Source organism: Ranitomeya imitator, chromosome 1 (genome assembly GCF_032444005.1).
Source record: "Ranitomeya imitator isolate aRanImi1 chromosome 1, aRanImi1.pri, whole genome shotgun sequence".
NCBI classification, from domain to species: domain Eukaryota; kingdom Metazoa; phylum Chordata; class Amphibia; order Anura; family Dendrobatidae; genus Ranitomeya; species Ranitomeya imitator.
In genome coordinates this window covers 214,381,854-214,405,862 of record NC_091282.1, presented here as the reverse complement: position 1 = coordinate 214,405,862, position 24,009 = coordinate 214,381,854, and the positions used below count along the sequence as shown (strand labels likewise).

At 41.8% G+C, this 24,009-nt stretch overlaps 1 protein-coding gene across 8 annotated transcripts in view; it reads right to left on the bottom strand.

The window, feature by feature from the left end:
• Nucleotides 1-9,983: 9,983 nt before the first annotated feature.
• GRAMD2B (GRAM domain containing 2B) overlaps nt 9,984-24,009 on the bottom strand; it is a 259,861-nt gene continuing 245,835 nt past the window's right edge. For all 8 annotated transcript variants that reach the window (XM_069753770.1, XM_069753798.1, XM_069753817.1 and 5 more), the window contains 6 exons: nt 21,328-21,439; nt 19,981-20,088; nt 19,808-19,886; nt 18,802-18,906; nt 13,986-14,076; nt 9,984-11,960 (listed from right to left, as the gene is read on the bottom strand). In XM_069753770.1, coding sequence (XP_069609871.1) covers nt 11,919-11,960; nt 13,986-14,076; nt 18,802-18,906; nt 19,808-19,886; nt 19,981-20,088; nt 21,328-21,439 — 537 coding nt within the window. In that variant the 3' untranslated portion in view covers nt 9,984-11,918. The remainder of the gene's footprint in view (nt 11,961-13,985; nt 14,077-18,801; nt 18,907-19,807; nt 19,887-19,980; nt 20,089-21,327; nt 21,440-24,009) is intronic.

The following is a 24,009-nucleotide window of genomic DNA, read 5'->3' as shown; positions in this document are numbered from 1 at the left end:
TAACAACCTTTCATTCTTTCACCCAACCATGTGGAGTTCACTTGAGGGAGGGGGGAGGTAAAATGGCTGTGGACCACTCTGTCTTTGATGGAACGGCCCTTTCTGAATGTAATTTGTGGGCCCGGAGTCAGGATTTCCCTAAAATCACTATCCATCTGAAGGATAGGCCAGTGTTTTTTTAGAATTTCTCTTAAATCTGTTGCCCCATTGGTATATCTGGTGATTAGTCTCACACACTTATTGCCCTCCTCTTTTGGAGTAGGTATCAAAAGATCCTTCCTCTGCTTAGTTAAGGATGTGCTAAAAGCTTTCTTAAGGATCTTGTCCGGATACCCACTTATTTAGCTTAGAAAAAGACGCCTCGGAGGGGATCTCATTTACATTTATAAATATGTGTGGTCAGTACAAAGGACTGGCGCATGACTTAGGGTACCGTCACACAATATGATTTACCTACGATCACGACCAGCGATACGACCTGGCCGTGATCGTTGGTAAGTCGTAGTGTGGTCGCTGGAGAGCTGTCACACAGACAGCTCTCCAGCGACCAACGATGCCGAGGTCCCCGGGTAACCAGGGTAAACATCGGGTTACTAAGCGCAGGACCGCGCTTAGTAACCCAATGTTTACCCTGGTTACCAGCGTAAAAAAAAAAAAAACAGTACATACTTACATTCCGGTGTCTGTCCCTTGCCGTCTGCTTCCCGCACTCACTGACTGCCGGCCGTAGAGTGAAAGCACAGCACAGCGGTGACGTCACCGCTGTGCTCTGCTTTCACTTTACGGCCGGCAGTCAGTGAGTGCGGGAAGCAGACGGCAAGGGACCTGACGGACACCGGAATGTAAGTATGTACTGTTTTTTTATTTTTTACATTTACGCTGGTAACCAGGGTAAACATCGGGTTACTAAGCGCGGTCCTGCGCTTAGTAACCCGATGTTTACCCTGGTTACAAGCGAACGCATCGCTAGATCGGTGTCACACACACCGATCCAGCGATGACAGCGGGAGATCCATCGACGAAAGAAAGTTCCAAACGATCTGCTACGACGTACGATTATCAGCAGGATCCCTGATCGCTGCTGCGTGTCAGACACAGCGATATCGTATGGATATCGCTGGAACGTCACGAATCGTACCGTCGTAGCGACAAAAGTGCCACTGTGTGACGGTACCCTTATTCCTTCTAAGGACCAGGGGGGCAGAAAGACGATTCCGTCAGCTAAATAGGAAAGGGTTCTTTACAGTTAGAGCAGTCAGAATGTGGAATGCCCTACCACAAGAGGTTGTAATGGCAAACACTATAACAGCATGTAAAAAAGGCTGGATGATTTCCTCAATACACATAATATTGCGGGTTATAGCTAATTCAGTGAGAAAATGAACAATTGCTGGAGAAAGGTTGAACTTGATGGACCTAGATTTGTTTTCAACCTATGCAACTATGTAACTAATCCATGTTACAAAAAAATGCTTAGAGAACAGGTAATGTAACATAACTCAATTTTTTTAAAATTTGAAAAGAAAAAAAAAAGAACAGTTCTCTGCAATTGATTCTAGAAATTGATTCAGCTTGTGTAAGGGGTCTTTGTTTTTCATACAATCATAGAATATCACTGATGTAGATTATGGCATGATCAGATTAAAGTGAAAGTACATGTAAGGGTTGAATACAAATTTTACACTCTGCCCAAGTATAAAAATGAAACTATGGTAAACTTTCGTGACTTGTCTCTTCTTAGCACTGGGTGTAGACATTAAAAGAATGTCCTGTTTAAAAGTAGCTTGCTTTGCTTAGAAACCAGTTTTGTTTCATTTTTTTATGCTATAGTTCTGCCAAAAGGTGTGGTGCGCATAGAGGTAGACAGTCGCTCCTTCTGAACCCCCCCCCCAAAAAAAAAAAAAAAACACAGCCAGTTTCAAATGCAGCTTAAGTGGCAATGAATGTACATCATCAATTCTATAAACTCCGGTGCCCTACTCAGAGTATGCTTATTAATCTGTAAAATGCTTTTCAAATAGTAAGGTTGTATGGTCTAGCAGGATGTGCGGGCGCAAGAATGCTTCATAAAGTTCAGCGTGCCTGAAAAGGATTTGCAAGGTGCAGAAAAGATATGTACACAACGAAATATAAGTTTATTTCTACTGGCTCACTTCTTGAAATTTTTATATTCAAGCTTTATCAGGATTCTAGAGGATTTTTAGGCCAGACTAGCAATAAGAACCCTTTATACTGTTGGGCTTTTTTTTTTAAGCAGCTTTTGCCCAACCCCTTTCTGACATCGGACGTAATACTCCATCCATGTGACCTTGGCCTATTTTACCATGGACAGAATATTGCGCGATCGCCGCCGGGAGTCAGCTGATTCTGACAGCTGACACCCGGCACTAGATGCCAGGAGCGGTCGCACACCGCTACCAGCACTTTAACCCCCAAAATGCTGCGATCGAACACGATCGCAGCATTCTGTAAGCCGGCAGACGACTGACAGCCCCTTTGCCTTTGGATCAGAGACCCCACAGGGCAACCCCGATCGTTGCCAGAGTGACCCAATGTTGTCATGGAAAACTTGCAGTGCACGATCAGCAAGTCTCTGTCAGCGCAGCGCTGACAGTTTCTATAGCATGCAGATGCTGCTTCATCTCCATGCTATAGAAACACTCAACCTGCAAAAAATGATTCTCCTATAGTGGGACTAAGTAAAAAAGTTAGAAAAAGGTAAGAAAAAAAGAATTGAAATAGTTATAAAAATGTTTAAAATAATATAAAAAAAAATCAATATATAGTCTATCTCTAAATAAATATTTGAATGAAAAAAAATATAAACAATAAAAGTGCACATATTTGGTATCACCGAGTCTGCAACAACCTGACCTATAAAACTATCCCACTAGTTATCCTCTTTACTGAACATCAGAAAAAAACAAGGCAAAAAACAATGCTTCATCATCATACCGCCGAACAAAAAGTGTAATAACACGTGATCAAAAAGACAGTATAAAAAAAACATTGTACCGCTGAAAACGTCATCTTGTCCTGTAAAAAACAAGCCGCCATACAGCTCCATCAGCGATGCAAAAATATTTTTTCTATAAAAGTTTTTATTGTATAAAAGCGCCAAAACATAAAAAAAGATATAAATGAGGTATCACTGTAATAGTACAAACCCAAAGAATGAAGCTGCCTTATCAATTTTACTACACACGGAACGGCATAACCACACCCTCACCCAAAATAAATTAATGAATTGCTGGTTTTTGTTAGAAAGCAATCAAAAAATGTCATGTGCCTGACAATAGTACCAATACAAACATCAACTCGTCCCGCAAAAAAACAAGACCTCACATGACATGGGTCAAAATATGGAAAGATTATAGCTCTCAAGATGTGGTGATGCAAAAACAATTTTTTGCAAAAAAAAAAGCGTCTTTTAGTGTGTGACAGCAGCCAAACATAAAAACCCGCTATAAGTCCTCTTTCACACTTCCCGATATTTCCGCTACCGGAGATGTCAGTGTCTGTAATACTTGCGGCACACATGTGGCATGCGTGTGCCACATCAGTACCACACGGACGGGCGCCAGGCTAGAAGCATTACAGTAAGCGCTATTCCCCGGCGCTGGGTGCTGCACACGGCTCTTATCATTCTCCCCTGCTCTGCTGGCGATCGGTACGAGCAGGGAATGATGAGCGCTATTTAAGTGATAAAAGAGACAGCAGGCAGCGGCTGATGGGACTATTACTCCCATCAGTCTACCCCTACTGCCGTTAATAACAGTGACAGCAGAAGTGACTGATGGAGGTATTCTGAAGCCGCCTGCGCTATAAATAAGTGAAAATAACTACGTGGGTTCCCCTGTATTTTCTATAACCAGGTGCTAGCGGGGATTACGTCAGATCTCACAACTCAGCCCGGGTGGGAACGGAGCCTCAGTGACCTAAGTTAACCTCTATGACGTCACCGCCGGTCACTGACACTGCGTTCGTAGCTGCTCAGTAGCCAGTGGTTCTCAGCCAGGATGGTAAAATCTTGCCACCGTCCAGGTTGAAAACTAATTATCCCCCAGAAGGGGCAGCATGGTGGCTCAGTGGTTAGCACTGCAGCCTTGCAGTGCTGGAATCCTGGATTCATATCCTACTATGGACAACATCAGCAAGGGGTTTGTATGTTTCCCTGTGTTGCATGGGTTTCCTCCGGGTACTTTGGTTTCCTCCCATATTACAAAGACATACTGATAGGTAATTTAGATTGTGAGCCCCATTGGGGACAGCGATGATAATGTATGTAAAGCGCTGCGGAATTTGTTAGTGCTATATAAAAATAAAGATTATAATTATTACGCCGTGGGACAAAACTATCGACAGGTGAGGGATATGTTTTTTTTATTTTATTACAGGAAAACGAGGGCTTTGGTGGAATAGGCGTTAGGTGAGTAAAACTGTTTGTTATTTTTAATTATAAAAAGAAATGTGTGTTTTGTTTTATTTCTAATAAGACTTTATTCTGGCTGTGTCTTTATTTACCATGTAACTGTAGGATTAGTAATGGATAGGAGTCTTATAAACGCTTCACCATTACGAAGCCGTGGGCTTGATGTCGCCTGACAATACAAAAAGTGACATCAACCCTACAAATATAAAACCCACTTGCCACCGCTACAGGGTAAGTGGGAAGAGCCGAGCAAAGCACCAGAATTGGCGCATCTAATAAATATGCCTTTTCTGGGCAGCTGTAGGCTGCTATTTTTAGGCTGGGTGGGTCAATATCCATGGCCCCTTACCAGCCCGAGAATACCAGCCCCCATCTGTGAGCTTTAGCAAGGCTGGTTGTCAAAAAAAAATGGGGGGACCCAAAGTCATTTAAAAAATAAAAAAATTATTTAAATAATTAAAAAAAAAAAAAATCAGCATGCGGACCCCTCTATTCTTGATAACCATCCCTGCTGAAGCTGACAGCTGAGGGTTGCAGCCCCCAGCTGTGAGTTTTGCCTGGCTGGTTATATCAAATACAGGGGAACCCACGCGTTTTTTCATTTATTTATAGTGTAAGCGGCGGCTGATGAATACCCCCATCAGCCGCTCCTCCTGTCACTGCTATTAGTGGCAGCAGGGGTAGGCTGATGGGAGCGAGTCCCATTAGCCACCGCCTCCTGTCTCATCACTTAAATATACCTCATCATTCTCTCCTGCTTGCGCCAATCGCTGGCAGAGCAGGGGAGAATGATGAGAGAAGTGTTCGGCACCCGACGCCGGGGAACAGCGCTTGCTGTAACGCTTCTTCCCTGGCACCGATGCGTGTCACATGGATGACATCCATGTGTGTTATCCATGCGCACGTATGCGGGACGTTTTGCGGCCCACGTGGACATTGAAAAATGGACATGTCAGCATGGATCGGCTGTAGTTCACCACTCGCCATCCACAATTAGCGCCTCAACGCGTTTCGCCTGCCTAGGCTCATCAGGAGGCCTGATATCATAAGTTGTGTCACATCAGATACTGGATAGCTATCCAGTATCTGATGTGACACAACTTATCATGATATCAGGCCTCCTGATGAGCCTAGGCAGGCGAAACTCGTTGAGGCGCTAATTATAGATGGCGAGTAGTGAACTACAGCCGATCCATCAATAGATGAGTATCGATGATTTCCATATATAATTGTATCTCAGTTGGTTAATGCTGATTTTGATTCGATATCGGAGCCGGAGTCTCTTGCAGGAGATACCTACTGTTGGTTTATGTGCCTGATGAAGGAGGGGGGGGGGGGGGGATTCCCGTTTTTGTAAATGTATATGGAAAACACAGGTGGACTAGCTCACACTACATATTTAAGTGGCGGGCTGTGTTTGACATTTATTGTAACTACATCTATTGGAGTAGCATTGTCCACCGTTAAGTAGTGATCACCTATCTCTTATATCGCCATATGTGTTCATTTATTGTTTTCATACTTATTGGGGACCTAGTTCTTCCCTAGCAAAGTTGTTTGTCTAGTGATAGAGGTTCCTCTAGTCTGTGGGTAGAGGCTCTCACTAGTGGCTGCAGGGTTTATCAGGGCCTGTAGGGTTAGCCATCGTGGAGCGGGGGCACCAGAACGTTCCCCCCCCCTAGGGCATCTACCTCCGCAGTCAGGTAGGGGCAGGTGCAGGTGCCTCAGCTAGGGTTGTCTAGTACCCCCCATTAGTTTTTGGGTATGTTTTGAGCACTGTTGTTTTTGTGTTTGTCACTATAGGTGGTTTAGTTTGCCTCGTTTTTAAACAATAAAAAGTGTTTTTATATTGAGGGTAGATACATAATTTTGACTTTTGCACCCCGTTTTATTACTATATTTTTCTGAGTTTATTGTGTAAAATGTTCCCAATGAAAGCCTCAACTCAATCCACACAAAAAAATAAGCCCTCAGGTCTGCCATCTGTCAACAGAAATATAGGGGGAGCTTCCACATTACTGGTAGCACAAAGGCTCTGGAAAAGCAAAATGGCTCCTCACCCACCAAAAGAAATTCTGCAAATTCTCCGCTCCCAAATCCAAATGCTCCCCTCCCTTCTGAGCCCCACAGTACGCCTAAACCACATACTGAGTCCACGTTTGGCATTTCTGAAGCTATGAGAGCTCATTTAACTTACGGGTGCATGCCTTTAGAAGTATGGGTTGGGCATAATGTACTGGTGACTGCAACATACTGGTCACTAGAGCATACTGCTCACTACAACTGCATTTTGCAATTTTCACTCTGCAACATTCATTGCTGCTTGTTTCTGGAAAATACCCATGAAGTCAAAATAGTCACTACACCTGTAGATAAATTCCCCAATGGGTAGTTTCGCACATGGGGTCACTGGAGGGGGAATCTGCTCTTCTAGCAATTAGGGGCTCTGTATATGGAGTCTACATACTGTTCTAGGAAAATCGGCACTCCAGGAGGCAAATAGTGCTCTGTTCCTCCCGAGTCTCTCCGCATGGGTAAGTAGCACTGTACAGCCACATATGGGGTATTGCCACGTTCAGTAGAAATTGTGGGATAAATTTTGGTGCCATTTTTACCCACTTCTTGTGTGAAGATGTAAAATCTTTGGCTAAAACAACATTTTGGTGGTAAAAATGTATTTGGTCTCCACTGCCCAATGGTATAAAATTGTGTGACACACCCATGGTGTCGATATGATCACTGAACTCCTAGATGAATTCATTGAGAGGTGTAGTTTGTAAATTGGGGTCACTTATTGGGGGCGGGGGTTCTGCTGTTCTGGCACCTCATTGGCTCTCACAGTGGGTCATGGCACCTGCAAACCATAAAAGTAAAATCTGACGCTCCTTGCCTTCTGAGCTTTGCACTGTGCCTGAAAAATATTTCCCGAATACATGTAGGGCAGACCTGGGTGACATCCGGCCCACGGACCGAGACAACCGTGGGGCTGAAAACCTGATGTCCGCGGGCCGCACCGTGCCTGCCCACTCGCTGTCTCACGCGGTCAGCATTGGGGGAGGAGGCAGCAAAAGAAGCAGGGCGCCTAGGAACTGGACCGAGGTATGTGGTATTTTTTTTTCCATGTGTATGAACATGGGGGTGTCATGCTGCACACGGGGAAGCTATGGGGGTGACATTCTGCACATGGTGAGGCTATGGGAAGGCTGTATACTGTCATGCAATCTATGGGGAGGCTGTGTGGGGCTCAATCAGTATATGGAAGGCTGTGTGGGGCTTCATTCAGTATGTGGAGAGGCTGTGTGGGGCTCATGCCATATATAGGGAGGCTGTGTGGGGCTCATGCCGGATATGTAGTAGGCTGTGTGAGGCTCATGCTGTATATGAGGGCCTGGGGGGATTTCAAAGATATATAGGGGCGTGTCAGCATACTTAATTATGCTCAATATTAAGCAATACAATTATTAATAAATTTTTAGTAGAATTAATTTCAAGCTATTAGTTCTGCCATCCACAACAGGCATGGTCTCATGTGGCCCCTCAGGAAAATTAATTGCCCACCCCTGATGTAGGGTATTCCTATTAGCCCTCAGAAAAATTAAAAACTTGGGGCTAAAACCTTCTAGTGGTAAAAATAGAATTTTATACCACTGAGCGGTGAAGAAAGAATAAATTACGTGAGGCACATGTGGTGTCAATATGATCACTGCACCCCCTAGATGAATTCTTTGAGTAGTTTGAAAAAGGAGTTCACATATAGGGCGTTTCTGTCCTGACATCTCAAAGGCTCTGCCAATGTAACATGCCACCCTCAAACCATTTCAGCAAAATCTGAACTCCAATATGGCGCCTCTTCTCGTCTGAGCTTTGCACTGTGCCTCAGAAGTAGTATTCCCCTGTATATGGGATATCGGCATACTCCAGAGAAATTTCACAATAAATTGTATGGTGCAATTTCTCTTGTTACCCTTATGAATATGCAACATTTGGAGCCAAAATAAAATTTTTGTGAGGAAAATGTGATTTTATTATTTTCACGGCTTTACGCTATAAATAGTGATGAGCAAGTACTCGTTGCTCGGGTTTTCCAGAGCACGCTCGGGTAGTCTGAGTATTTATAACTGCTCGGAGATTTAGTTTTTGTTGAAGCAGCAGCATGATTTATGGCTGCTAGCCAGCCTGAGTACATTTGGGAGTTGCCTGGTTGCTAGGGAATCCCCACATGTATTCAAGCTGTCTATCAGCTGTAAATCATGCAGATGAGGCAACGAAAACTAAATCTCCGAGCAGTTACAAATACTCGAAGACGACCATCCGAGCAACGAGTACACTCGCTCATCACAAGTTATAAACTTATGTGAAGCACTTGTGGATTCAAAGGGTTCAAAACACATCTAGATAATTTCCTTGGGTTGGGTTTAGTTTCCAAAATGGGGTAACTTGTGGGGGGTTTCCACTGTTTAGGCACATCAGGGGCTCTCCAAACGTGACATGGTGTCCGATCTCAATTGCAGACAATTTTGCATTGAAAAAGTCAAACGGCGCTCCTTCCCTTCCCAGCTCTGCCATGTGCCTAAACAGTGGTTTACCCCCACATATGGGGTATGAGTGTACTCATGAGAAATAGGACCCCAAACGTTGTTGTGCAATTTGTCCTGTTACCCTTGGGAAAATAAAAATTTGAATCTGAAGTAATTTTTTTTGTGAAAAATAGTTAAGTTTTTTTTACATTCCAAAAATTCCTGTGAAGCACCTGAAGGGTTAATAAACTTCTTGAATGTTTTGAGCACCTTGAGGGGTGCAATTTCAGAATGGTGTCACTTTTGAGTATCTTCTATCATATAGACCCATGTGGTCCTTTAAAAAAAAAAATAAAAAAAATAATGGTGTTGTAAAAATGAGAAATCGCTGTTCAATGTTTAACCCTTATAGCTTCTTAACAAGAAAAAAATTGGTTCAAAATTGCGCTGATGTAGACATGTGGGAAATCTTACTTATTGGGTATTTTGTGTAACATATTTCTGTGATTTAAGGGCATGAAAAATAAAAGTTGGAAAATAGCCAAATTTTGGCTACATTTCTGTTTTTTTCACAAATAAACTCAAGTCATATCAAGTAAATTTTACCACTACTGTGAAGTACAATATGTCACGAGAAGACAATGTCAGAATCACCGGGATCCATTGAAGCGTTGCAGAGTGATTACCTCATAAAGAGACAGTGGTCAGAATTGTAAAAATTGGCCCGGTCATTAACATGCAAACCACCCTTCAGGGTACAGGAGTTAATGGCAGAATACATAAATTTCCTGCTGCTTTCCACAAAGACACTTGTGTGGACTGTATGAAACCTTTGGACTGTCCAGGCAGAGGATTTGGGGCTCTGCATCAGAGAAGCAGTGTCCCAATCCAAAAAGGTTTGCTATACAAAGATGATATGCAGCATTAATAACTATCCAGTCACCTTGTCCGGATAGTAAAAAAAAGGTAGCCTTCTTTTAACTATATGAAATGAATTTTGCGCGCACAGCATAAAGCAACCTCGAACATCTCCATTTATGAATGTATAAGTTATATTTATTTAACATTTTAGCCATATCACAAACATTTCACAGAAATGGTTAAAAAGTACAATTCAAAGATACATCAAAATACATTAACAGTTTGAGGGCAGCACAACTAGATCAACAAGAATATGCTCAACCCGCTTTATAAGAACAAAGTGTTGTAGATGGCAAAGTCTTCACAAAAATAAATGCAAGAAGTCAGTTGAAACGCAAAGATGAGCAAAATCAATCCAAATGGAAACCCACAGCAAAAAAACATTGAAATTCACGTTGTAATATATTACTTTGTAATGACCTATTAGCATGGCGCAGATCAATGCACACTGCTTGGTGGCCCAACTTTGCCCGTTGCCGAATTCCAGACAATATCAAGTAAACAAGCTAAGGATAGAAATCAGTTGTCAATGACTATTCTACAAGAGAAATATTAAGCATAGTTATACGGTATGTACACGTTTACTGGCTGGTGTAAAAAAAAAAAAAAAAAAAAAAAAAAAAAAATGACCATATTGAATATGTGCAGAAATAGAATAAATAAGAACTGTTACTAAAGACATCTTGATTCTTGTGCAAAATAGTATACGACATATACAATGTCTTAAGGAAAACGTTGTCAATCCTAGTTAATAGACTATAAAATTATAGTATAAAACGGAATACATTGGACAGTAAGTGATAGTTACAGTGATCACAGTATTTGTATTTTTTGCAAAAATTATAAAACAAAACCCACTAGGCTCTCAAAAGGGCATATCTAGAGGAAACGCTACATATTTTTCTTAAGAGTCCGGCAGGAAGATTTGCAGGACCCATGTCCAACGACCACATCGATAGTGCATTACCAGTCTAAAGCCCTGAGGATCCAGATCCTCTAACCTGCCGGCATCCCAGGCGAATCTTGATTAGTAGGCCCGGTGTGACGCTATCGTTGCTGTGCGATGCATGCACAACGGACGGCAGAGGCGGCTGCTGGATCATAGTTCTGCAAATCTTTTTTTCTTATCTTCACGGTGTGAATCACCTGTTCAAACATTGCATGAAACAGGATCACCAGGGCTGTTCAACCAGTAAGAAAGGTTCCGACTCCTATTTTAATGGATTTCAACTAGAGGCTGCAGAGAAATTAGGCTAGGGTCACATTGCGTTAGTGCAATCCGTTTAGCGCTAGCGGATTGCGCTAACGCAATGTTTTTTATTGGGCTGCGGTCGGGTTCGCGGTAACGTCCCCGCTCTCGCAGATCCCCGATCTGCGAGAGCGGGGAACGGACCGCGGGCGCGCCTCGGACGCTGCAAGCAGCGTCCGCGGCGCGCCAGGAATCACCGGCGCGTCGCTAGCGCGTGCCGAACATGGCACGCGCTAGTGAAGCGCGTTCCCATTGCCTTCAATGGGCGCGTTAACGGCCGCGTTGCACGGCGTTAATTTCGCCGTGCAACGCTGTCCGTTTAACGCGGTCCCATAACGCAATGGGAACCCAGCCTTACAGCACACGAGCTGGAGAGCAAGCACAGATTTGATCACATGTAAATAATATTGGAATGGGAGTTTGCATACTCAATCTTAAGAGTGTGGAATTTCGTTGAAGTGGCAACCATACAGAAAGGAAGGCTGGTTATGGTTCCAGCCAAAGTATTTTAAAAATTGGACAAGGTGAGGAGTGCTTCTTTGACCATTATTGAAAAATGTGCAAACAGTTCATTCACAGTGAAATGTAGTAAGTCTTCAATCTCAAACCCAAAAGCAATAAATGTAATAAGGAAATAACTCTTCTGCCATAGGTAGAAAAAAAAAAAAGGGAACAAACAAGTTAACATTCCTGAGATGCGATGTGGCTTCCATATAAAGTTCATTTAAGGCATTTCGCAAAACTCTGTCCAGCAGAGTGATCCAGGAGGCAGATAAATATCCATTCGGTAATTCACATTTTAATTCTCGCTTTCCAAGAGCTGCTGCAGATTTCTTTGAATCTGTAATAAAAATGAAGATTTAATACAGAGCCATAGAGATGTAATACGTTTAGACACTCTTTCTTTAAAGCTCTACCAAATTCAGACATCCTCTTATATCCTCTTGTATACATTCTCCTAACTATTTTAGAGATATGGGCCTTTTTATTTTATGGTCCTTACAAGAGCCTGGAGCACAGGATTCGCTGGGAGTGTATATTTAGGCTGCTCTGTAAAATGTTTACACCTCATGGTAAAAAAAGAAAATAAAAAAATTGAAAATAAGTAATATATTATGCTGTAGACAAGAGGGACTGCCAGCAGTGTGATATGAAAGGCTACACAGCGCATTACAATGGAAAGGGAGGGGGTAGAAAAGTAAGAAAAGCACAAACATGGTGCGTCAGTGTTTTAGCAGGTATATTGGCTTATGCCACAGTGGGACGCCCAACGACTTCCATGTACTTTTCCCCATACCTCTGTTGCTTCAGTCTCTGCACTAGGTAAAGTAGAGCAGCAATCCCTGCTAGTTCATGTTCTATAAGGGAGACATTACAGCTAATCTCCACTCACTAGCTCAGTGGCCGCCAGAAATTTGAGATCGTGGCTACAGAAGGGAAAAATCAAAGATATATGGAATATCCAGAAATAGCGGGGGGAGGGGGATGATAGACATCCAGCAAAACATGAAAGCGTAAAGTTATCTAGAGACCAAGTATCAAGACTTGCTATTTGCATTTTGTTTTGTTTTTCCCTTTCTTTGCTCTAAATGCCATTACAACTTATTTTTTCGGTCGACAGATGTATATATTGCGACAAGAGATGTAGTTATGAATGACACCATTTATTTCACCATATACTGAACAGGAAAACAAATCCAAACAGTGGTAAAAAAAATTTAAATCCCCAACTTTGGTTTTTGTTTTTTTACAAGATTCATTGTGCTGTAAAAAAAAGGGTTTCTGTTATAAATCATACCGTTCTGCAAAATCATATTTAAAGTCCTAAGTTTGGTATTGCTATAATTTAGTGGTTAAAAGTAGTGTACTGACATTTTCTAATATAGGCAACTTTTTCCGTCCATGGAGCAGGGCTTCTTTGTGCCCTAATCTGATATTTTTTGTAATCGCTTTTCACTGTATATTTTACGCAAGTGCAGTGACTGAAAAGTGTCAAATCGGTTTTCATTTTTGCCATTTAACACACAGTTTAAACACTTTTTTTCATTGATCAGACATGACAATATCAAATATGTTGCCTTCGAGTTTGAGCAGCAATTCCTGCACCAACTGTGAATCTCCTGTCCTGAAGCCACAGGCAGAAATAAGGCTGTTAGGCGACTTGCGGTCAGGCTTGGAGTCGCACTCACAGCATAGAAGGTAGAAGCGCTAATGCTCCTTTGGTGTGTGCACAGCTTTATCATTTTAGCACAGCAACACCAAGACATCTGTACCACATGGGGATAATGGCACATTAGAAAAATCAGAAGTAACCAGGAGCAGAACAATATTGTATCATACAATTATTAGGTTCTGTAGAAGGACGTAGATCTGGGGATTTATTATGATGGAATATAGGCTGAACTGGATGGACAAATGTCTTTTTTCGGCCTTACTAACTATGTTACTATAATAACCAAACTGCATACCCAATAGCCATAGCTAAAAATCTGCTAACAATTTGTAGGTCACCCACAAGATTCCTTATTGACTGCACTTATTATAGTTACAGAATATTAGAGATTAAGAAAGACAATATCTGTTTAAAAAAAAAGTAACCGTCAACTCTTCGGACATGACTTTTTATGCAAACTCAATTTGTGAGAATTTTCTAGAACAAAGTTGTTCCTCGATTATTTCTCTGGGTAATTAAGTAGTAATGGCCACTTGACAATGCATTATTCCCCTTGCCAAGTTGAATGGCATTATGCAAAATTTTATGAACAGACTGGAGTTCTCAGAGGAAAAGCAATCACTTACTGAAACCTGTCATGAGAGCAGAGAGGTCCTCCAAGTACAAAAAATATTTGGGAATAAAAGCAATTACCTGATCTAATTTTGCTAGATTTGCAGTTAATTCCTCACAGATTGCATGGGCATTTATTTGCCAACTTCCCACACCTTGCTGTAATGACCATCTAAGGAAAAAGTAAAAAAGAAATTGAGAAAAACATACGGTATACTAAAAAAAACAAAAAGCAAAGCAGTCCTGCAATTTAGTATGCACCCCAGAATGCCAAACAGGTAGAAGTGTGATATGAATATTAACCTGTGCTTATGCATACAGCGAGATTACAAATTTGCGTTGTAAACATGCCCCAAAAGGCGGTTTCACGCCAGTATCTGGCTCTCTTTCCCTTGAGCCAACTGACTTACAGGAACATATAAAAGGCAGTTGTGGTCAGCAGACCCAGCGGTCGGGCCGGACATTACATCCATAGCGCAGCGTGTTTCACAGATGTGTGAAACTTCCCATAGACTAACGTGGATCCTTACAATATTATGTGTGACTCCTTTAGATGTCTCAGTATAAAATTAAATACGTGTGGGCACTCACAGGTAATTACTATGATTCATTTGGTGGTGGCAAACCACAGATGGCGAATATTCCCATCTTTGACATTTATGGCATACCCATCTCTACAGCACCCTATGAAAGTTCCAAAAACTGCTGCTGACCATGCACAGTGGGAATGCTCATTTGAGCTCATTAGGGTTTGCATCTAAAGCGTAAAAGGCGGTTGCATTGTAAAAGCTATTATGTGTTCACAGCATATGGGTTCTTTGCTTATTGCTGGGAGTCCCACTCTTAAGGTACCGTCACACTAGACGATATCGCTAGCGATCCGTGACGTTGCAGCGTCCTCGCTAGCGATATCGTCCAGTGTGACAGGCAGCAGCGATCAGGCCCCTGCTGTGCTGTCGCTGGTCGGGGAAGAAAGTCCAGAACTTTATTTCGTCGCTGGACTCCCCGCAGACATCGCTGAATCGGTGTGTGTGACACCGATTCAGCGATGTCTTCACTGGTAACCAGGGTAAACATCGGGTAACTAAGCGCAGGGCCGCGCTTAGTAACCCGATGTTTACCCTGGTTACCATCGTAAAAAAACAAACAGTACATACTTACATTCAGCTGTCTGTCCCTTGCCGTCTATTTCCTGCACTGACTGCTGGCCGCAAAGTGAAAGTGAAAGCACAGCACAGCGGTGAGTCACACAGCGGTGACTCACCGCTGTGGCTGTGCTCTGCTTTCACTTTGCGGCCAGCAGTCAGTGCATCAAACAGACGGCAAGGGACAGACAGCTGAATGTAAGTATGTACTGTTTGTTTTTTTACGATGGTAACCAGGGTAAACATCGGGTTACTAAGCGCGGCCCTGCGCTTAGTTACCCGATGTTTACCCTGGTTACCGGGGACCTCGGGATCGTTGGTCGCTGGAGCGGTCTGTGTAACAGCTCTCCAGCGACCAAACAGCGACGCTGCAGCGATCCGGATCATTGTCGGTATCGCTGCAGCGTCGCTATGTGTGACGGTACCTTTAGGATCCCTGTAGATACCAAGGACAGGGCTTTGGAGTGAATAGACAATGAAGCGGTAGTATGCTGGTGGGAACATCCACCTATTCAAAATGAACACTCCAAAAACCCTGATCTCATGACGAGTAGGGGCTGCATGTTATGTGAACCTTGTAATCAAGTTATCACCGTTCCCGTTAATAAATGAAAAAATGCATGTATGGTTCAACTCCTTTAACACCTTTCTGCCCTAAGACATAATAGTACATCTGAGGGCAGAACAGCCCCTTTGATGTGGGCTCCGGCGGTGAGTCCGCATCAATGCCGGGACATGTCACCTGTTTTGCACAGCTGACTTGTGACCGCAATAGGCACAGGTGGAAAAGCGACCCACCCGAACCTATTAACCATGGAATTAATGGTGCTATATAAATAATAATAATAATAATAAATAATAATAATACCGCTGTCAAACTGACAGCTGCATTTAACAAGCGCTTCCGGCCATCAGGCCAGAAATGCGTGCACCGGTGACCCAGTCACATGATTTGGTGTCATCGGCATAACAACCAGAGGTATCCTTGAGACCTCTATGGTTGTTGATGCCAGATTACTATAAGCGCCACCCTGTGGTCGGCGCTCATAGCAATGCAGTAATTCTGCTACACAGGAGCGATCAGAGCATCGCCTCTATGTAGCAGAGCTGATCAAGTTGTGGCAGCTTCTAGCCTCCCACGGAGGCTATGAAGCATGCCAAAAAAAAGAATAATAAAAAAAAAAAAGTTAGTAAAAATATGAAACAAATAAAAAGATAAGTTTAAATCACCCCTCTTTCACTCCATTGGAGGAAAAAAAAAAAAACACATTTGGTATCGCCGCATTCAGAATCGTCCGATCAATACAAAAAAAAAAAAAAGATTAACCTGATCGCTAAACGGCGTAGCGGTAAAAAAAAAAATGCAATAACGGCCGATCAAAAGAATGTATCTGCACCAACATGGTATTAAAAAAATCAGCTCGGCACGCAAAAAATAAGCCCTCACCGAACCCCAGATCACGAAAAATGAAGACGCTACCGTTATCGGAAAATTGCGCAATTTTTTTTTTTTGTAGCAAACTTTAATTTTTTTTTTTCACCACTTAGCTAAAAGAGAACCTAGACATGTTTGGGGTCTATGAACTCGTAATGACCTGGAGAATCATAAACGCAGGTCAGTTTTTGCATTTAGTGAACCTAGCAAAAAAGCCAAACAAAAAACAAGTGTGAGATTGCATTTTTTTTTTGCAATTTCACCACACTTGGAATTTTTCCCCGTCGTTGAGTAAACGACATTGTAAAACCAATGATGTCGTTCAAAAGTACAACTCGTCCTGCAAAAAATAAGCCCTCACATGGCCATATTGACGGGAAAAAAAAAACGTTACGGCTCTGGGAAGAAGGTAAGCGAAAAACGAAAATGCAAAACTAAAAAAAGCTGGGGTCATGAAGGGGTTAAACATCAAATAACATTTTGGAGTCAGTTTAGCAAATATATGTAGATCTGCACTGATAAATTCTCAAAAATGCATTTACCAATTTCTTGGTTTAAAGGACAATATAAACTGTGCAGGAGGTGTGGGTTAAATCCGCGCTGCCTTAGGGCTTGTTTCCACTTGCGAGATATACGTCCGAGTCTCGCATGTGGAAACGAAGCTCTGGTGCCGGCACTCCGGAGCGGAACGTGCGGCTGCATGTGTTGCTATGCGGCCGCACGCTCCGCTCCACAGTGTCGGCGCCAGAGCTTCGTTTCCACATGCGAGACTCGGACGTATATCTCGCAAGTGGAAACAAGCCCTTAATGATGAAGTTCCAAGGATAATAAATTTAAAAGGTGGTTTATTCAACGCCGTTCAAGGTCCATGCGACCTCTTCTTCAGGATATTCCACATACATCATGTGACTGACCTTGAAACGAGTTGAATAAACCACCTTTTAAATTTATTATCCTTGGAACTTCATCATTAAGGCAGCGCGGATTTAACCCACACCTCCTACACAGTTTATATTGTCATATGGCCGTTGATCGGCTTGTGGATCTGCAGCAGCCAAAATCGCTACATGCTTTTCATTCAACAAAATCAGGTGAGCAATTCTAAGAAAGCTCTCTTGGTTATCTAGAGGATAAGACCCTATTTTGCGCTTTGTGTCTCCATTGGTTTAAAGGAGTCAGTGACATGCTATACAATCACTTTGCGAGGTTTTAGCCCACGATGGATGACTACAGGGCATACTGAACTTGGAATACTGTATATGCAAAGGCCATGCAAGGCTTAAACAGTAACAAGTATCAGTCCAATCACAGGAGCACAGGGAGAACAATTAATACGCAACTTTAGAAAAAAATATATATATTGTCACAATTGTAGCATAGATTAGATACCAACATGGATAGGTTTAAAAAAACAATATTGAACAGGTTAATATAAAGTTATACAACAAAAATAGCAATAGTAAAATAATCCAGTTGATCCAAAATTTTAAATTGGTAATTGAAAATTAATCTGATGTATATTTTATAACCTAAAAATGAAAACTTATCCTTCCCCGTAAGCTTTTATGGTAAGTTCCAACCCCATTCAGATGAGGCCTGGTCAGGCACATGGAGAGGTAGGACATTAGTGATAGTGATCATCCTTATTTAGGTACACCATGACGAGGTTGGATGGATTTTGTACTCTGAAGAAAAACCATTAGCCAAGTACCTTACGTTCTTAGCATGTTAGAGCTCATTGATTCATTAAATCGCAGTGTGCGGATGTATCGTGCAAGTATATTTTAGAACCTAATGAAGGTTTAACCCCTTGGCCACCAGGCATGAAAGGGCCTTAATGAACAACAATTCTTTTGCCTCTTTTCCGTAGCCATTTTTACATTAAAATTACTGAATGATTTACATAATTTCTCTTTGTGAAGGAAAAAAAAAAATAAAAAAAGTTTTTTTATGGTTCACATTTTACACCATCATATCCATTGAATGAAAGTAGCAGAACTGATCCACATCCACAAGATCTTACAGAAGTCTTGGCAAAGCTGATGCTTCTGTTCTTTGCATAGCTCTTAAGCACTACACATATGGCAAAAGAAAAAGGGGGAAAAAAACAGAAGCAGCTGTATCTGACAGCCACTGAGAGGACATGCTCCGGCTATACTGCAGGAGCTTCAACCCTGCAGCGTACAATTAAAAAAAAATATGTGGGATTAAAGCCCAGGAGTAGGTGCAAAAAAATTATAATAAATACAAAAATACTTGTTTACATGAAGGTTCCCAGGGCCTATCAATTTTTGTATTCACACAAGAACATTCTTACTCTTTCAAAGCAGTGTCTCGTGCAGAGCTCAAATAAGAGAGGCGTTCCTCCAGGTATAGAATTCTTGATTGCATATAGAAGGTTGAGAAAATCAAGAGGCACACTCTGCAAACAGAGAGACATGAACTTGAGTAACAATACATTTATACTAAACACAAGTGTAGCAAAACAGGTTATAGGATAACAAGAGAGTCAAATTACCCCTTCTCCAGACAAAAAGTGCCGCCACTATTATTCATGGGATGTGTCTGGTATTTTAGTTTAGACCCGATACACCTAAATGGAGGTCTCCTATGAAAGAGACACAGCCCACGCACAAGCTTCATAATAATCTATCCAAATGGCCCTTACAAGAATTATATCTCGGATAAAGCAAATGCGCAACTCCCATTCCCAATAATTACATGGAGTATTCTGGGTGCATACCCCTCCTCACATGTAAAGCGCCATGGAATAAATGGCGCTATAACAATAAATAATAATAATAATAAAGTATAACAAGCGGTCAATATCCGATCAGTGAGGGCATCACCACTAAAATCAGCAGCTTTGCCAAAGTATATGGTAGGAGCCAATTAGTGCTGTAAGAGAGATGGTAACTAACTAATCAACTAACACCGAAGCAATAGTTGACAGGCATCACTGGACCCATGAAGGTTGAGTGGAAACCTTGTGTTATATACAAGTCTATGAAGTAAAATTCTCAAGCAGGACACCCCTTTAAATACGAGCCGTTCTATATTACCTGGCAGCATCCATGAAGCTCCATTAAATGTTTACATCTGCCAGCAACTGGAGCCAATAGCGGACCGGTGGGAAGTTGTGCCGCCACCAATCTGATGTTCGTGACTTAGCCCAAACAAGTCATTCATGTTAGATGCCCAGAGAACCCTTTATCATAGGAACATTTCCAACATGACTTCCTGAATAACGTTCTGGTCCCGCTGACTAACCTTAGTAAATTCTGTTGCATTAAATTTTCCAATTTGTGAAATTACACACTTACAGAATTGCATAGAAGAAAAGCAAACCATTCAGTGATGCAACTTGCTGAAAGTTCACTCTTCGAAACAAACTCCGGTAAACTAAAAAAAAAATAAAAAATAAAAAAAGTTTACTTTTTCTCATTGTATTTTTACACTATGGTTAGTTCATGGAAGAACAAAAAATAAAAATTACCAACACTTTCTTCAGTCACTTTCACTTTATCAGAGGCATTCAAAGGTTTTTCCAAACTCCTAGGAGAATGAGGCGTTGAAATGATATTCTTCTCCAGTTCTTGGAATTCTAGAAGAAGTGGAAAAGAAAGTCATAAAACTGAATCAAAGCAATAGGTCAACACTTAGGGCCTGACTCCTCAACACTTTTATGCCTGAATTATGTAATAAGTCAAAATGCGAGAATGTGATAGAATTTTGTAACTTATGGTGTTCTCCTGCCTTTTTCATCCAGCTCTGTCAAAGTGGTCAGAACTAGGGAGTGGCAACTCCTGCTGATCAAATTCAGCAGGAGATTAATTAAGATGCATGTGCCTCTTAATGAATTCGGCCTGACTCATTGCAGCATGCCACCTAATCATTAATGAATTCGGCCTGACTCATTCCAGCATGCCACCTAATCAATCAAGACCGGGTGTTTAAAACCCATTTTTATATGATCTTAAAGGTTTGAGAGTACTTCCCAGTAACAGTCTCCCCACCCCCTCACCTTTTTCTTGAAAAGCCTATGGAAAAGCAAAAAAGAGAAAAAAAGCGCCATACAAGATCACTAGCGTGATGGCTTTGCATTTAATGCCACGTAAGCATCACTGCAGTGAGTAGGTGTAAGTGCTTTGAGACAATGGTGTGCTTACTCAACCAACTTTATGTGAGCTATGGAAACAAACTGCTGTAGAAATTTAATATTTATTAAAATCAGCAGTTATTACTGACCCACAAGGTAAAGAAAATGCTCTAATTACTTGGCACTTTTTAAAATAATGCTCTCCCTTTCGAGACTTGTTCATCATTGACAAAGTACTTTAGTTAACAAGGAATAACCAGGACACTGTACACACCTCACATAGCTGTACTCTATAAAACCTCACTAATGTCAGACTATTTATTAAATGTTCAGGTATATATAAGCTGGCCAGGATTGAGTACATGACCATTAATATGCCCAAACCGAAGGCATTGGACAGCGTTAGAAAGATGCATAGCAGAATGTCAATCACTGGTGGCAGAGGCAGCTGGAGATGTATTCCAGGGACTCCTTATACTGCCTTCACAAGTGTGTTCGTATCATCGGACCACGGCAGACTGGCTTGATAGCACCTTATTAAGTAGCCAAACAAAAGTATTTGGGTCAATTTGGTTACCAGAACAGCAAGCCTCTACCTAATATGCTGCACTTCAATTGGTCCAAACTCACTTTAGATCTTTTGGAGCATGCAAATTTTATTTTAAAACATACCATCACTGGCTGCTTTTATACTACAGTTACCTCTTAAATGTCAAGAGTAAAATTGCTTCAAATTACACCAACCTTGAGAATTTTCAGACTCTGGGGTTTGAGAGCCAGTGCTGCTGTATTCTTCCATATCCTTACTCCGGTGTTGCACCAAACCATCAATTTCTGAAAAATCTACACTGAAGTCCTAAAAATACACATAAAATGATAAAAATGAACCCTTCCTTGAGCAATGGTATGCGACATTGATAATTTTTACATTTAGAACAAAATGTTCCATCTGTGGCAGCCCTTTTTTAATTTAATAAAAATCTGACTGATTTTTCTAAACATTATCAAAAAATGCTGACAAGTGTCCGTCACATCAGGCTAAAGGACCCAACTTTCTTGCAAAAGACCAAACTTCCAGGTTTTGGAGCTCTGGCATGCAGAGTAGACTTCCACAATCCACCATGGTGCCCCTCATTGTGAAACCTGGAGATCTTGCACTTTTAGTGTTGCAGTTGTGCTGGTTTAGTTCAGTTACCAATCTGTAACCCATTTAATGATTTCACCAATAGTTCACTGCTTAGTAAGTGATGCAGCAGTACTGGTTTAGTTCAAAGCGCAAGATCTCATGCTTTCACAATGAGGGGGTCATGGTGGGTTATGGTATCTCTCAGGCTGGAAATTCCGACCTGAAGTCCTTTGGCCTTGTATTCGCAAAACTGCAGAAAGGTCTTTAAGTGTTTTGTAAAATCAGACCGACTCTGCAGTTGTCCAATGTTTTTCTTACGTAAATAAGGCAGCCACCGACAGAAGTTATGTACAACTTAAGTTGATATGTTTCAGGTCCAATATGTACTTAGAAAATCAGATCATTTTTGAAATGCCCTTTTAATTGCATTAGCATGTTAGAAGGGATACAAGTTTAGCAGCAATTTTTTATTTTTTTATTCTCACAACCTGTAATGTTTCTACTGAACACACAGATGCCCCAAATGTGGCCAGAATTTATTGTTTGTACACACGGCAAAGAGAAGAAGCACAATTTGCCTTTTAAAGCGCAACTGCGGCTGCAATGCTGGGCACCCTGTCCGATTCGCACAGCCCACCCAAAAGGGACAAAACAGCAGAAATCCCTTATAAAGGGATGCCATTTTGAAAACTACACCCCTCAAGGAATTCATCTTGCACTGACCCTTTTTGACTTGGTTGCGTCACAAGTTTATTAACTTTGGCAAGTGAAAAATCAAATCATTTTTTACATTTTAAAATGCTTTAGCCACAAATTAATATTTTTCAGATAGGGTAACGGGAGAAAATGGCCCCCACAATACGTCAAACAAATTCTCCAAAACGTGGCAATAGCCCATGTGTTTAGAAACCACTGTTTGGGGATACAATAGAGCTTGCAAAAGGAAGAATCACTGTTTTTGGAGAGCAAACTTGACTTCTGGTTTGCAGGCCCCCCAAGATGTCAGAACAGCAGAAAAAACCCACTAGTGACCCCATTTCAAAAACTATTATCCAAAAAAATTAATCTAGGGGTGTGGTGAGCTTTTTGAATCCACTGGTGCTTCACTGAATTTTTATAATGCTGGGTCATGGGAAGAAAAAAAAAAAATTATGTTTTTTCCACAATTATTTTTTATTTTCACAAGAATAGAAGGAAGTGGAAACCAAAGTTTTTAAAGCAGTTTTTCCCAAATGCAGCCAGCATAATATGTTGACAGAAACTACTATTTGGACACAACACGGGCTCGAAAGGCTAGAATCACTATTTGGCTCGTGGAACACAAATTTGGTTGTCAGAGCTTGCAAATGCCACTTACAATGCCCCTGGGGTGCAAGGACAGCAGAAAACCTTCAAAGTGGCCCCATTTTGTGAACTACAACCCTCAGGGAACTCTTAACAGTGTGCAATGCATATTTTTACCTCTCCCTCAGATCTCTACCACTGAGCGGTGTGAAAATGAAAACTGACATTTGTTACAATAAGTAGATTTAGATACCATGGCCAATAAGGAAAAAAGTGCTCTAAATTACACCATTTCTCCAAAATAAGCAATACATTATATATAGTCATACATTACTATATGGGCACATGGCATGGTTCAGACGAGTAGCATTGCCATTTGGCTTTAAGAGCACAGAGTTTCCTGGAGTAATATCTGGGGGGCAATTGCAGAGTCCCTAAGGCTTCTTTCACACTAGCGTCGGGCTCGGCCCGTCGCAGTGCGTCGGGCCGAGGTTACCGACGCTAGCGTTGCCTCCGCCGCACAACGGGTGCAGCGGATGCTGCTTTTCAGCGCATCCGCTGCCCCATTGTGAGGTGCGGGGAGGTGGGGGAGTTGTTCCGGCCGCGCATGCGCGGTCGGAAAAGACGGTCCGTCGGCTGCAAAAAATGTTACATGGAACGTTTTTTGCGGCCGACGGTCGGCTGAAACACGGCGCGACGGTTGCGACGTGTGGCAATCCGTCGCGTAATGTTAGTCAATGGAGAAAATGGAGTTTTTTCTGCAAAACGACGCATTGTGACGGATTGCAGTTAACGCTAGTGTGAAAGTAGCCTAAGCTGCCAGGTTAGCTGAAACACCAAGCAAGTTACCATGTTTTGGAAATCACACTCAGGGAAAATTGCCTAAGAGTGTAGTGACTATTTTGACACCACTGGTATTTTTCAAATATTAGAGCACAGTGGATGTTACCGACTGAAAATTGCAAATATGTTATTTTAGAGCCCAATGCATAACGTCCAGCTTGTGCTTCTGGAGA